Source organism: Camelus bactrianus, chromosome 8 (assembly GCF_048773025.1).
Source record: "Camelus bactrianus isolate YW-2024 breed Bactrian camel chromosome 8, ASM4877302v1, whole genome shotgun sequence".
Classification (NCBI taxonomy): Eukaryota; Metazoa; Chordata; class Mammalia; order Artiodactyla; family Camelidae; genus Camelus; species Camelus bactrianus.
In genome coordinates this window covers 68,560,589-68,574,379 of record NC_133546.1, presented here as the reverse complement: position 1 = coordinate 68,574,379, position 13,791 = coordinate 68,560,589, and the positions used below count along the sequence as shown (strand labels likewise).

The window sequence follows — 13,791 nt, the reverse complement described above, 5'->3', positions numbered from 1 at the left end:
GCATGCAAGAGGGCACACAATCTAAAAATTATTTGAGGGATTAAGTTAGGAAAAAAAATTAGATGACTTTGGTTGTAAGCAATGATAATCTGTTGATTTTTACCTCTGGAAGAATAGGGAGCAGAAGCTGACATCATCTGACTTTCTATAGAAAACCCTGTGACTGCCGTGCAGAGAAAAGGGGTCGTGGGGAGGAACATGGTGTGAGAGGACCAGTTCAGAGACTTGCCTACCTCACTCCACACTTGGTCCATGTCTGGATTTCTCTTAGCTTTCTAAGAGGGAAAGAGAATTCCAGGCCAACAGAAGCTCAGGTCGTTCACTAGCAGCAGCATGACCAGAGCCCACAGAGCCAGGAGTGGATGCAAAATGCCGTCCAGTTTTCCACATTTGGGCTCTGTGTTCCCTTGGATTCTTCCTACATCCTCAAAGAGCCCTGAGTGAGACATTCAGCAGAAAGGCTGAGGCTCTGTGGTCAGATTTCAAGCAAGTGTGAGAAGACTGGGGAGCCAAGGCTCTGGTTTCTCCAAAATCCTTGTGGCAATCCTCCTCAGTGGATTGGAGAAGGATGGTGCAGAACAATAAACCAAAAGGTGAGAAAAATCCAACTTTTCAGAGGTTTTCAGGCTCCTCTCAGCCCTGAGAGCCTTTGATGCCTCAGCATTCAAGGTTTTTATTTGATGTTCTCTCCGTAAGGATGGATGACTCTTGCAGTGGGTCGTGGGCTGGTGCTCCTGTCTCCGGATCACAGAAGGATTCTGTGCCTCCTGCTTTGTGCTGAGCTTCCAGGAGGCCAGAAAAATGACATCAGAGGAGTCACCAAAAAACCTGCCCCTCCAACATAGTCTGAAGAAAAGACCCTGCTCCCTAACTTTCTGATCCCTGTAAACTACCATGTCCCCCAGGAACAATTCTTCAAGCAGCTTCAGACCTTCATGTTTCAGGGAGAACATTCTCTCAGAGCCTTTGTGAAAATCAGATTTTAATGGGAATGAGGGTCTTATGTGTCCCTGAGGTGGGAGAAGGGGTGGCAGGCAATGGAGCAGGACATCTTACAAGATGCGGATTATGAAGTCAGTCTGGTGTGGGGTCTGAGTATTTGCATTTCTAGTAAGTGCCCGGGTGATGTGGTGCTCCGGCCTGTGAACAGCACTTCGAGCAGCAAGAACTAGGACTCCCTGCATCTTGAACTGTCTCTAGGTCACACGTTAACATGAAAGAAAGATCACCTTTGGAAAGAGAGGGGAGAGACGGAGGGAGAGGGAGAGGAAGAGACATGGGGAGGGGTGAAGTCGCAGAAGGACTCACAAAGAACTCCGAAAGGACGCAGGCACCAAGGAGGCAGTTGGTCTGGGTGGGAGCTCAGGGTTCTGCCTGGGGAACTGCCAGACACAACCTTGACTCTCTCTGTGCTTCCTGACGAACGTGCTTATGATTCTAACAGGAACTCAGAACTTTCGTGCTTGTGTTGCTTGAAGCATTGGGAAAAGAAATAGCCCAGTATTCCATTTGATTTGAGGAATGTGGGCGCTGTCTCCCCTAAGTTTGAAAGATGTTAACGGATCATTTTGTAAAGGCAGCTATGAGAAGAATAAGCAGGTTACTCTGTCAAAGAAACCCTGCTTTGTAGCTGTGTCTTCCGTCTAGCTTCTTTGTGAACCAATTTGTTCAACTTAAGAAACCCAGACTGATGAGGAATAAAATTTCCTATCACCAGTGGCAGCTGTAAAGATAATGGGCTGTCGTTGCTGTGGCGAGAAAAACAATAGCTTGTTTCACCCAGGGAAGCAAGAACGAAAGAGGCAAACCTAATTAAGAATAAAAAGCTAAGAATCAAATTCAGAGCTAAAAATTTGGTTGCAGCAATAGTCTATTCTACAAATACCTGTGATGAATTCTATCTGCGGATGTCATAAAGAATTAAAAGTTACACGAAAATAGTTAGCAATAGCTCCGTTGATATACAATGTAATGCATGTAATGTTATACATTTATTATTTCTATCTGTTAACAAATAACATGAAATTGACCAGTGTCATTAACTGATCAATGTGTAGGCACATCCAAAATGAATACTTTACACGTAGCGCTGTCTTTTTTTTTTTTTTTTTTTTTTTTTTTGCATTCCCAATGACCTCTTTGCCTCCTGTATCCATCAAGCAGCATTTACTGAGAAACTGCTCTGCAGAGGTGCTGGGTAGGACCTTAGAATATTAACATAGCTCACTCAATTTTCTATGATTAGAGTCCTCCTTCTGACTCTGATCCAGGACTGATTTCTCTGTGGGTGTGGCTTCTGTCGGAAAGCAAGTATCTCTTTACTTCCATAAAATGAAACATATGAGGAACTTGGGGCTTGATGTTTCTGATACTGCTAGTTAATTTTGCCTCCCAGACCCAGTAAGAGCTCCCCAGATTAATTCAACCCCTGCACATCTATAGATGGAAATGCTTAAGAGCTTGGTGAAGTGGTTTTCAGTTGTCATCACGTGCCACACATCACAGGCTAGAACTGAACCAGCTCGCTTGAGTCAGTAGGCTTGAAATAGAGCAGGTGACTGTGCTTTTTGGAATGGAAGCGAACACCTATTGTGATCGAGGTAGAAATCAGTAAACCTCTTCAACTTTCACATGTAAGGTGAATTGAGTTTAGGATTCAGCCAAACAAGATACTTTGCATTTTTTGGAGCTACCTGGGGGAATTTATTAGCAGCTACCAAAGAATCTTTCCTGTTGTTTAAAGAAGAAGCCATGGGAATTTTTTCATCCATGGGAAGTGGACAGCCACTGACGGCTGTGGTGTGACTGAACTCCACAGTGATTTCTGGGAATGCTGTTAAGAGTCCTGTAATGCTGTCTTGGGGTGAAAAACTGCGCCGTAACTCTGCTGGAAACCACAGTAATTGTGTCATAAATCCGTTAACCCCTCTGCATTATATCTTGGTAAGCACTGCTCATTTGCACCTCTTCTGCACTCAGGTGTGCCTACGAGTTTCCCAGCATCAGACGTTATTGTTGGACCGGCAATGAACTACTTAAATTTATCAAGTGGGCTGGGGAGGGTATAGCTCAGTAGTAGAGCGCATGCTTAGCAGGCACGAGGTCCTGGGCTCAATCCCCAGTACCTCCATCCAAAAATAAATAAAACAAAAATAAATAAACAAACATAATTACCCCCCGCCCCCAAAAGACAGGAGAGAGGATGTGGATTGTGATGTGGAAAAGTAAAATCTTAAGTCATAAATCAGCTCTAATTCCTGACACGGCAGTCCTCCTGTGCTTCTTACTTCATAGCAACAGGAGAATTCAATACTGGGCTTCGGCAAGGATGCAAAAAAGAGGTTAAACCTGGAGGCCAAGGCTTTCTGGTGACTTGTTAAACACCCTGATGGTTCTGTGTAACACAGGACATGGTTTTCAAACATTTTAGAGTGCATCTCTTCCACAGCTCCGAATGTGTGTTATCCATAACTCTCAGATCGGTTGGCTGATTTTTATAACTCTTCATGACTGAATGAGAGAATCTGGAAGTTCTGGGCTGAAGACAACTTCAGGATGGATGAAAGGGAAGGATGAAAAGGACAAAAGGCTGAACAGGCTGTCTCTTTCCTTACCTCTCAATCTATAATAAGCTTGAAGACTGGCTAAAATCTGTTTCATGGATTCTTGTGGACAGACTTTAATCCCAGTTGGGAAAAATGCTGATCTTTTGGTTCGATGCTTTGCCAAATCGAATATTCGTCTCATGGTTGACATTTTGTGCATTTTTGCCGTCTTTTCGGTTGTTCTGATTCTCGGGGCATTGTCTATGTCTTTAGTTTCAGAACGGTATATTTTAATGGAGAGATCTGTAAAAGAAAGATTGATTTCCTGGTGAATATAGATATTTGTGTGTGACAAGTGAAACACTTGATAAATGGGTGGAAAAAACCCTAAAAGTTAGAATCCTCTGCTTTCTGAAAGTTCTACTTTGGTGCAACTACCAAATGTGATATTCCAATGACAAAGCATTTGCAGAAATCAGGGAATAGCAGAATGAGCTGATCAAGTGTGTTTTTTTTTTTTTTAAACCAACTTCTTGAATCATCTTGCCTTTAGGAACTGCCAAATGTTGAAATCATTTCCCACACATCTCTCTAAAAATCACTCTCCACTTAGCACTCAAGCCTCCCGAGAGATGCCTCTTTTGATAGACATTATAATTCAAGTGGGGAGTGATGGAGCATTCTGGTACCCAGAGGTATACTCTTGATGACAAAGCGGAGTGCTTCTAAAAACCTATGGGAAAAAAATGCAGCAAAACAACCTTTCTGCCTATTAGCTGCAGCCCTGGGGTTCCTATGTGGGTGGGACTCTGGGGGTGGCAATATGGTGGAAAGTGATTTGGGGCAAGGAATGCCTTTGAGTTTTATTCACAGAGCAAGCTTGATATTTTATGTGGAGTGGTGAGCGGAGGGATGAAGGGGGAGGTCAAAGAGAGGGGGTTGCCAGAGGGTTTAACTCCCGGAGCCATTCACCCTCCTGACACTGTGGAGTCTGTTAGGGTTAGATCTGGACTTCACTTTTTGTGCACCTCTTATAAAAATAACTTATGTTCACTGAGTACTTTTTTATTTTGAATTTTTTTTCATATGCATTATCTCAAATCGCTCTCACAAAAGCTCTACTGTATAGATGAAAAATACTCTTTTTCTTGTTTACCACCCAGTGGGGCACTGAGGCTTAGAGGTGTCAGAGCGTGATAACAGCGTGGCCAGATCGCCATTCCTCCTCTCCCACACTGTCTCTTTCCTGTTAGCCATTCTACCATTTAAGAAAGGAATTATTGATGAGCAGTTGGGACCACTCACTATGGCACCTTGGGACCACTCTCTATGGCACCTTGGGGCCACAAGCAGGTGGCTTACAGAGATTTATGTTCTCATTTACTAAAAAAGAAGGCTCTCCAAACCCCTGTCTTCTGAAATGTGGTACAGACGAGGGGATCAAGCAGAAATCCAAGTAGGTGGCTGCAGAGCAACTCAAATCCTGCTGCAAAGCATAAAAATTCCCCCTTCCTTGGGGGATGGGGGTGTGTGGACAGCGTCTGGGTGGGATCACCTATTCGCTGTCACTTTGAGGAGGCTCAGAATTTATCGTTTGTGGACTTTTGAAAGATGGCCATTCTGGTCTTCGGCAGTGATACTTTCTTAGGAATCTCCAGAAAAGAAGGAGCTGAGAGATTCATTTGCTCACCCAGGCACACACCAGAGCAATACATCATAATCTCTGCAACACGGGCTTCAGCAACTTTTTTTTTTTTTTTCCCCAAAGACCAATTTAATCTAGAAATTCTTTTTTTTTTTTTTTAAATTGAAGTATAGCTGATTTACAATGCTGTGTTAGTTTCTGGTGTAGAGCATAGTGTTTCAGTCATACTTATACATACACATACATATTTTTCTTCATTATTGGTTATTACAAGTTATTGATTTTAGTTCCCTGCGCTATACCATAGAACCTTGTTGTTTATCTATTTTATATATAGTAGTTTTTATCTGCTAATTTGAAACTCATAATTTGTCCCTCCCCATCCCCTTTCCCCTTTGGTAACCATAAGTTTGTTTTCTATGTCTGTGAGTCTGTTTCTGTTTTGTAAATAAGTTTATTTGTCTCCTTTTTTTAGATTCCACATATAAGTGATATCGTGTGATATTTGTCTTTCTCTATCCGACTTACTTCACTTAGTATGGTAGTCTCTAAGGCCATCCATGTTGTTGCAAATGGCATTATTTCATCCTTTTTTGTGGCTGAGTAGTATTCCATCACACACACACACACACACACACACACACACACACACACACACACACACCTCACAACTTTTTTATACAATTATTTGTCGATACATTTAGGTTGCTTCCATGTCTTGGCTATTGTAAATAGTGCTGCTATCAACACTGGGGTGCATGTAGCTATTTGAATTAGAGTTTCCTCTAATATATGCCTAGGAGTGGGATGGCTGGATCATATGGTAACTTTTTTTAGTTTTTAAAGGAATCTCCATACTGTTTTCCATAGTGGCTGCACCAAATTACATTCCCACCAACAGTGTAGGAGGGTTCCCTGTTCTCCACAACCTCTCCAGCATTTATCATTTGTGGACTTTAGAAAGATGGCCATTCTGACTGGTGCGAGGCGATACCTCACTGTAGTTCTGATGTGCATTTCTCTTATAATTAGCTATACTGAGCATTTTTTCATGTGCCTGTTGGCCATCTGTATAGGCATCAGGACCTTTTGAAGGTCTCCAGGTGATTCCAATATGCATACATGTTTGGGAACCACTGTTTTGTGAATCTGTAAGGAAACCTTCAGCTGAAGAGTTAAGATAATCCACCTCAAACTGGCTTAACCAACAAGGAAGTTATTGTCACACCCAAAGGAAAGCTAAAGGTAAGAAATGCCTGGTGAAGTATAGCCCTGGTTCTGCCTTCTGCCACCCACTCATTCTCCTTACTCAGTCCTCTCAGGTGGTGACTTTACCCATAGGCTGGCTTCCACCAAATTAAACACGCCTGCCCTCATACATGTTGAAAATAGCCTTTCCCTAAAGTATGGCTGATCTATGCCATGTGCTTGGACAAATACCAGTTGCCAAGCTGTTTGGCTTGAGCTGAGTGGTCACAGGCAGGGGCCTGGGTTACCCTGAGTTATCCTAACTCACTTGTATCTTTATTGCATTTACTGATTTGCTGTATCCATCAGATGCCTAGGATGTTTCAGGACCAGTGTGGTAGACAGAGGTGAGTTAGGTGAATAAATGTCATGGAACTCGTGTGTAGTGCTTGCTTTCTCCTGCCTTGCACAACATTTGTCATAAGTATACTAATTCCCTGCTTTAGGCTGCAAATACCTTTGGATTTGCAAATACCTTTGGATTTGCAAATACCTAGACTTTTAGACTGTAAGTATCTCTCTTTTATAATCCTATCCTCTTCCCAAGTCACATCGGCGCTTGCCTAGCACAATGTTTTGTACACAATAGATATGTAATATAAATTCATTAAGTGAATTAATGAAAAATTTCTGTGGATATAGTCATGGGTCTTTTATAATATATGCAATGAGTTAGATTCGTTTTAGAAACCATTAGGCCATGAAAAATAGCATCACAGTCCTGCCCACCTACGTTATTGCAACCTCCCTTAAAAATTTCTCCTCCTCTCTGCAGTGTCTAAAGTCTGAGGCTTTGGATACAGTCATCTTATTAAAGATAATATCCTAGGTGAAAAGACAAATAAAAACTTCCTTCATGAATGAAAACCAAAAGAACAGAAAGGAGATGGCTTATACACAAAGAATAACTTAGTGACGTCAGTGTCCCCAGAATCTTTCAATTTATCCAAGAGTAAATAAACAAATAATAAATGGAGCCAATTAAAAACATGAGTCTCAATGGGAAAGACTATTAATGTTGCCTGGCTCTTTAGGAAGGCAAGCCCTCCACTCTCTTGCTCCCTAATTATTGTACATGACAGGCACAACCATAACTAGGGTGAAATCCAATTCTTGGCCTTCGCCTCACCTGCATCCTCATACTGAACATGGCTGTAGAAGAACAACCATCAAGGCTCAGTTTAAATTTAGGATCTTTCTGACTGGATAAAGAAGTTATGGTATATTTATACAATGGAATACTACTCAGCCATAAAAAATGCCATTTGCAGCAACATGGATGGAACTAGAGATCGTCTAAGTGAAATAAGCCAGAAAGAGAAAGAAGAACATCATACAATACCACTTATACGTGGAATCTTAAAAAAAAAAAAAAAAAAGAAAAAAGGGACAGTATAAACTCAGCTACAAAACAGAAACAGACTCGCAGACATAGCAAACAATCTTATGGTTATTGGGGAAAGGGGGAGGGAAGGGATAAATCTGAGAGTTTGAGATTTACAACTGTTAGCCACTATACATAAAAATAGATTTAAAAAGTTTCTTCTGTAGAGCACAGGGAATGATGTTCAATATATTGTAATAATCTTTAATGAAAAAGAATATGAAAACGAATATATGTATGTATATGCATGACTGGGACATTGTGCTGTACACCAGAAATGGACACATTGTAACTGACTGTACTTAAATAAAAACAAATTTAGGATCTTTAAACAATATCACACTGCTTTTCCCTGGTCCATTGAAATTCTCTCTTGGAGAACTACACACATCTTTTCTCAGATTTCCTGTACTTCTTGCCTGTGCTCGCTCTCAGCTGATAACCTTGCTTCACATTTTGCTGAGAGCTGGAGGAACCAGAAGATAGCTTTTCAAATTTCCAGCACTGCCTCTGCTCACTGGCGGCGTCTGCACACAGACACTCGCTTTTCCTTCTGTGACTATTTGGTGTCTGGTCTGCGCGCCTGTGTAAGGCCAGTTCCTTTACTTACGCACTAGATTCCATCCCTTTCATCTGTCAGGGACGCTCTTCCAGATGCTCTCCTTTCATTCACTTGCATAATTGCTTTCTCTCTTTCTACTGGACTGTTCCAATCAGCCTACAAACACACTATTATTTTCCCCTTCTATTTAAAAGATTCTTTCTTGATACCATTTTCCCTCTAGTCATTGACCCATTTTTCCATTTACACGTAGAGCAAAACCCTTTGAAAGATCTGAATTGACCTCTTTTCTTAAAACAAAGCAGGGTCCTGTATGAGTGAGGACGCATTCCTCTGATATCACGTGCAAAGCTCCCAGCATTTCCCTCCTTCATTCTCTCCTCTCTTTGCCTTCCTTCTTCTCCTTCTTTTTTTTTTCTTCCCATTTTGATGTTTGCAGTGTGCTCGAAGAGCCTGGTGCATTCAACATGCTATTGTGACCCTTCACCAGAAGGTGTCGCTATGCAACATATAATACCCTGACAACTGACCGTAGGAAAATCGAACGCCAATAATTACTTCTTTGGAATTTTATGTGTTGAGTATTGACATTAATTGATGGGGTGGCGGTGAGGAAGGCGGTGATTTTGCACCAAAACAGACCATTTGAGGAAGGGCCGATGGTGGGATGCACTCCCATGGAGCTGGGAGTGTCTCCTGAAAGATGGGAAATAGCTGGTGGGAAGGAAGGCAGTGTGTCCACAGCAGGGCAGCTTTCAGCGGGTGAGGAAGGTGGTCGACCCTGCAGATGTAAACTGAAGTTTAGGGGAGGTTATAGCTCAGTGGTAGAGTGTGTGCTTGGCGTGCACAAGGTCCTGGGTTCAATCCCCAGCACCTCCGTTTAAACAAACTAAACAAACAAACCTAATTAACCACCCTCCCCCCACAATGAACAAACAAACAAAATAATTAAAATTAAATAAATTGCAGTTTAAATTAACTTTCTTTAACCACTCAGTCTGGAGCTGACCCAGATCCCGTCACCCAAGGTAACTATGACAAGTTTGGAAATGTTCAAATGTATATAGAAAGGGAGATGAATGAAACAATCATTGGATTCAAACAGTGAATTCAAACACTACATTATCCTAAGAAAAAGTCAAATCCGGCCAAGGGTGGAGGGGCAGGAGAGGCAGGAGAGGCAGCTCTGAAATAATGGGCTTTCGACCGAAGTCATTTATTGTGTTGAAATTGCATTGCCTGAGCATTGCCTACACCTGTCTTCTAGTTAATGTGAAGGCTGGCTCTTCAGTCAAAAGTGTCTTTTCTGCTCTAGGTTCTAGGCTGGTGGCCACATGGCCTTGATGTTGACTGGCATTCTGGTCACATCACTGACAAGTTTATTTTTTTTTCCTCCCTGTACTGAGGTTGGCCTCCAGTCATAGATTGCTTACAAAATTTCCATTTCAGGGCTCAGCCTTGCCCGTGATTTGGTCCCTTTCTTCCGTATGTATTCAAGTGCGTCCTTATCAACCTGTCTGGACCACTCTTCACCAGACACTGTCTTCTAAGAGAAATAATTTCTAGCCATCTAACCCTGCAGGCTTACAATCTAGGATTACTGTACACATACAGTGACGATAACAGACAACAGGAAAAGAAGAATGGGGCTTTCACGGCAGCACCATTATGAGAGAAACGGCCGCTGGCATAAGCACTTAGTGAACCACTATGTTTTCCTAAGAGAAAAGGCTGCAGTGCCCTAATGAATGAATGAACAGGAAGTGGAGACGACAGTTACTGGAAGTCCTACAGAGCAAAAATCTCCATTTGAAGAACGGAACTCCATAGAGAGAAAGTGGATAACAGTTCAGGACCAAATCAATGACTGGAAGGTTTTAAAAATAATAATTTAACCTTGCATATGCTTTCTGGACCTTCCCCCCAAAAGAGTGAGCAGTTGCAGGCTTTATGCTCAGCTTGTTTGTGATCTGTTACATCCCAGTCCGCCCCGTACTTTAGTAGAAATGCTCAATTACCCACCTGAATTTTTTTCTCTGAAGAGCAAGGGCAACTAAATACACATCCTGCTCAACATGCCTGAACCTGCTTCAGAAATTATGCGGATATACCGAGCACCTTGTTTAATGCTGTTCCAGAAAATTGCATGGATTTTAAGCACACTGTCTTCTGCATAATCAAGTGGAGAACACAAGAGCTTCTACATCTTGTTTCCCCACCTCTCTTCCTACGTGTAGTTCCCAACGGACTTCCTTGATGCCAGCCAGTGCAGCAAGCATGTTGGAGTAAATGACAGAAAAGAGGACCATAGAAGTTAAACTCCAGTGATTTTCTTTGAGGAAATACGAAGCGAATAAACTCTCATGATAGCATACAGACTGATTACCAGTGATGGAGGGGATGGCTGCCACACCACTGCCTTCTCTGAGGTTTTTGAAACTTGGATGCCATCACAGCCTCCCTTACCTCCACCACTGGCATATCGTTCAGCAACACAGCTCCCTGCAGAGGATGAAAATCAATGCTGTCTTCTCTCAAAGAATCAGAGCAGTTGCATTATTTTTCTTCTTATTGTGAAAATCAGGTTTAGCTGTTGCATTTGCTATGTCAGAAGGAAAGGATAAGGCCTGTGGAAAACCTTTACAAGAAATAAAGTTGCCATGTACTGTTTCCTTTTTTAAAAAAAATTATTTATTTATTATTATTTTTTTTACTGGAGGTACTGGGGATTGAACCCAGGACCTCGTGCATGCTAAACATATGCTCTACCACTGAGCTATACTCTCCCCTTGCCATCTTCTATTTTCTATTCTATTATAGATTTTTATATATATATATGTATTGAGTCCAACTTTCACCTCACTGCACTTAAAGAAAAAGAGGAAGAAGCTAGTGTTCAGGTGAGATGCTGAGAAATTTTGCTGAGGGCATATGCAGGTTGGTGAGAACTGATGTTGAAGAGAGAAGTAGAAAAGAGAATGGGGGTGGTCTCTTTTGTGTCCAGGGGTGAGCAGGTGGAGCCCTGAGCTCTTCATGGCCGGCAGGTGACATGGAGGGGACAAGTAGGAGTCCAGCAGGATCGTGTCCTTAACTTAAGTACATAGAACAGAAATGTGTGCTCTATCCCCACCCCCTTCATGGGGAGGGTGTTGAGAAGGCAGGGACTGTTCTCAAGCAAGACTGGCCTCTCTGTGTCCTGAGAGAGGAGAGAAACAGACTGCAGCATTTGTCACTGGGTGGCCTGAAGGTCTCAACCACACCGCCTCCATCTAAGGCAAGGAATCGCTTCACGAGGCAGCCAGTTGGCTGAGACCCATTCACAGCCGCCTGCTGGTTCCAGAGGCACTGCTCTCGCTGCGACTCCAGACCCATGGCAATGCCCTTGGCTCTCACGTGCCCTCAGGGTCTGCAGTATTGTGTCAGAGGTTTGCAGGAACCACAGGATCAATACTTAGCTTCTTCACAGAGGGCAAAATTTACTTGAGCATTTTAGCAGAAACTTGAAACTTGAGGACTGTTAGTGATTTTCACATGAATACATAAGCAGAATCAGCAAGATCCATTGTCCCTCCAAAATAAGCTTTCCTTGAAAGTTAGAAGAGTAGGATATTTCTATAAGCTATGATTAGCTGTGAAGTATATTTCTTTGGAGAATAGTGAGTGGAGTCGGTTTAGCTGTGGAGGTGGAAGTGAACAGGATGTGAAACTGAGGCGAGAACAATTATGCTAAAATTGCTGGCCAGCCAAGCTAAGGCTTGTTTTCTGGAGCTGACAAAAAGGAAACAGTGCTTTCCCCCAAAGCTGGACTTTTTAGTCCCCCTCAAATCATCCTGGGGAGGCAGGTACCTTCTCTGTATTCAAGTTGGACCAATCCCATCAAGCCACTGCTAATCATCTCTTTCTTACATTAACTTAACTTCAACTAAACTGCTTCCAATTTTTAAAATGTATATATATATATGTATGTGTATATATATATATATATATATTTATATACTTTTTTCTTTAATGGAGGTACTGGGGATTGAACCCAGGACCTCATGCATGCTAAGCATGTGCTCTACCAGTTATATCCCTCACCCTTGCTTCCCAACTTTTAACCCATCATGTATACGTTTTTGGCACCATCTCCATAGGTTTCAGGATGTGGAGTTTAAGTAAATACACACTTTATGAATAAGAATGGGATTTTGTGAATAAATCTGAGTTATGTAGATGATGAATTATAAGTGTACCTCACAAAGGCATGGGGCATGACAATTTTCAGAGCATTTTTCCAGCCTGGCTTGAATGATATGGAAACCGAAGTGTTACGCTGGAGCAATACTGGGTCATTCACAGACTAGAGGCAGATTCCGTCCATGATCTGCTTGGAAATAGGTAGAGAGGACAAGTAGCAGGAATTCACAGAGACCCACTGAGAGCCTAAAAAAAAAATCCCCCCAGTTTAGGAGAAAGCTAACTTGAGAAGCTAGGGGTGCACTGAGGAAATGTCAGGGGACAGGAATATAGATTTACTTACAGGACACATTAATGATACATGCCAGCTGTGCTGGTTGCCGAAACATGGGGTATTTTTCTCCCCGTGATTCCTAGGGGTGCTACATGTTTGGAGCACTTTTATCTTGTTAGATTCTTACCATGTCTGAAGTACTCGTAACAAAATCAGCTCTAATTTAGCCCAGCATCTTTGTTTTCTGAATCTTCTGCTGCCCGTGATTCTAATATTACAAACCGTGAAACAACTACTCTTTAACTTTAGTGCACTCATGTAAACCTGATCTTGGAATATGCTGGGAGTTCTGAGTAAAGAGAATTGTGTATAAAGAGAATTGCATAACATTGATGCATATACTGCCACAAAAGAATGATATTTTAGCTACTCACAGGGAGCAGAATTGGAACAGAGTAAACAGGTTAAACAGCTAGGAAGCTGTGCCTTTCTTATGCATAAGGACTTATCACAGTTCTTGCAGAGAAGAAAGATGAACTTCATATTGCGTACCTGTGGGGCTGAAGTTACAGTAAGACAGTGCTGCCTTTCTTAACCTCTTCCTGAACTTGGGCAAATAATCTCTATATGCTTTAGATTTCTAACCTACAAAGGATATAACAATAATTCCAATGCCATAGTTTTGGGTTCATGTTTGCTTGTTATATAGCTTTGCTTTGTTTTGAAGAATTAAATGAGAAAATAGATGCCGAGAGTTTTGCAGAAGGCCTGGCACATTGTTAGCTGTTACTATGATCTAGTACCATTTTATTTTGAGATTTAGGACTAGGAATAGGATAGGAATAGGATTGTCTGATTTTGCGAATAAAATATAGAACACTCAGCCAAACTTGAATTTCTGATAAAAAAAAGTATGTAATTTTTTTTTCTAGTATAAGTATGCCTCATGCAATA

At 41.9% G+C, this 13,791-nt stretch overlaps 1 protein-coding gene and 1 non-coding gene across 2 annotated transcripts in view; one reads left to right on the top strand and one right to left on the bottom strand.

Annotated features, from left to right (window-relative positions):
* Window positions 1-13,791, bottom strand: part of IMPG1 (interphotoreceptor matrix proteoglycan 1) — a 101,384-nt gene that overhangs the window by 74,428 nt on the left and 13,165 nt on the right. Inside the window, exon 2 of the mRNA XM_010972875.3 lies at window positions 3,615-3,848. Within this exon, the coding sequence (XP_010971177.3) occupies window positions 3,615-3,848 (234 nt within the window). The remainder of the gene's footprint in view (window positions 1-3,614; window positions 3,849-13,791) is intronic.
* TRNAA-GGC (transfer RNA alanine (anticodon GGC)) lies at window positions 9,191-9,263 on the top strand. The gene has a single exon. It is a non-coding gene; the product is annotated as a tRNA-Ala (tRNA).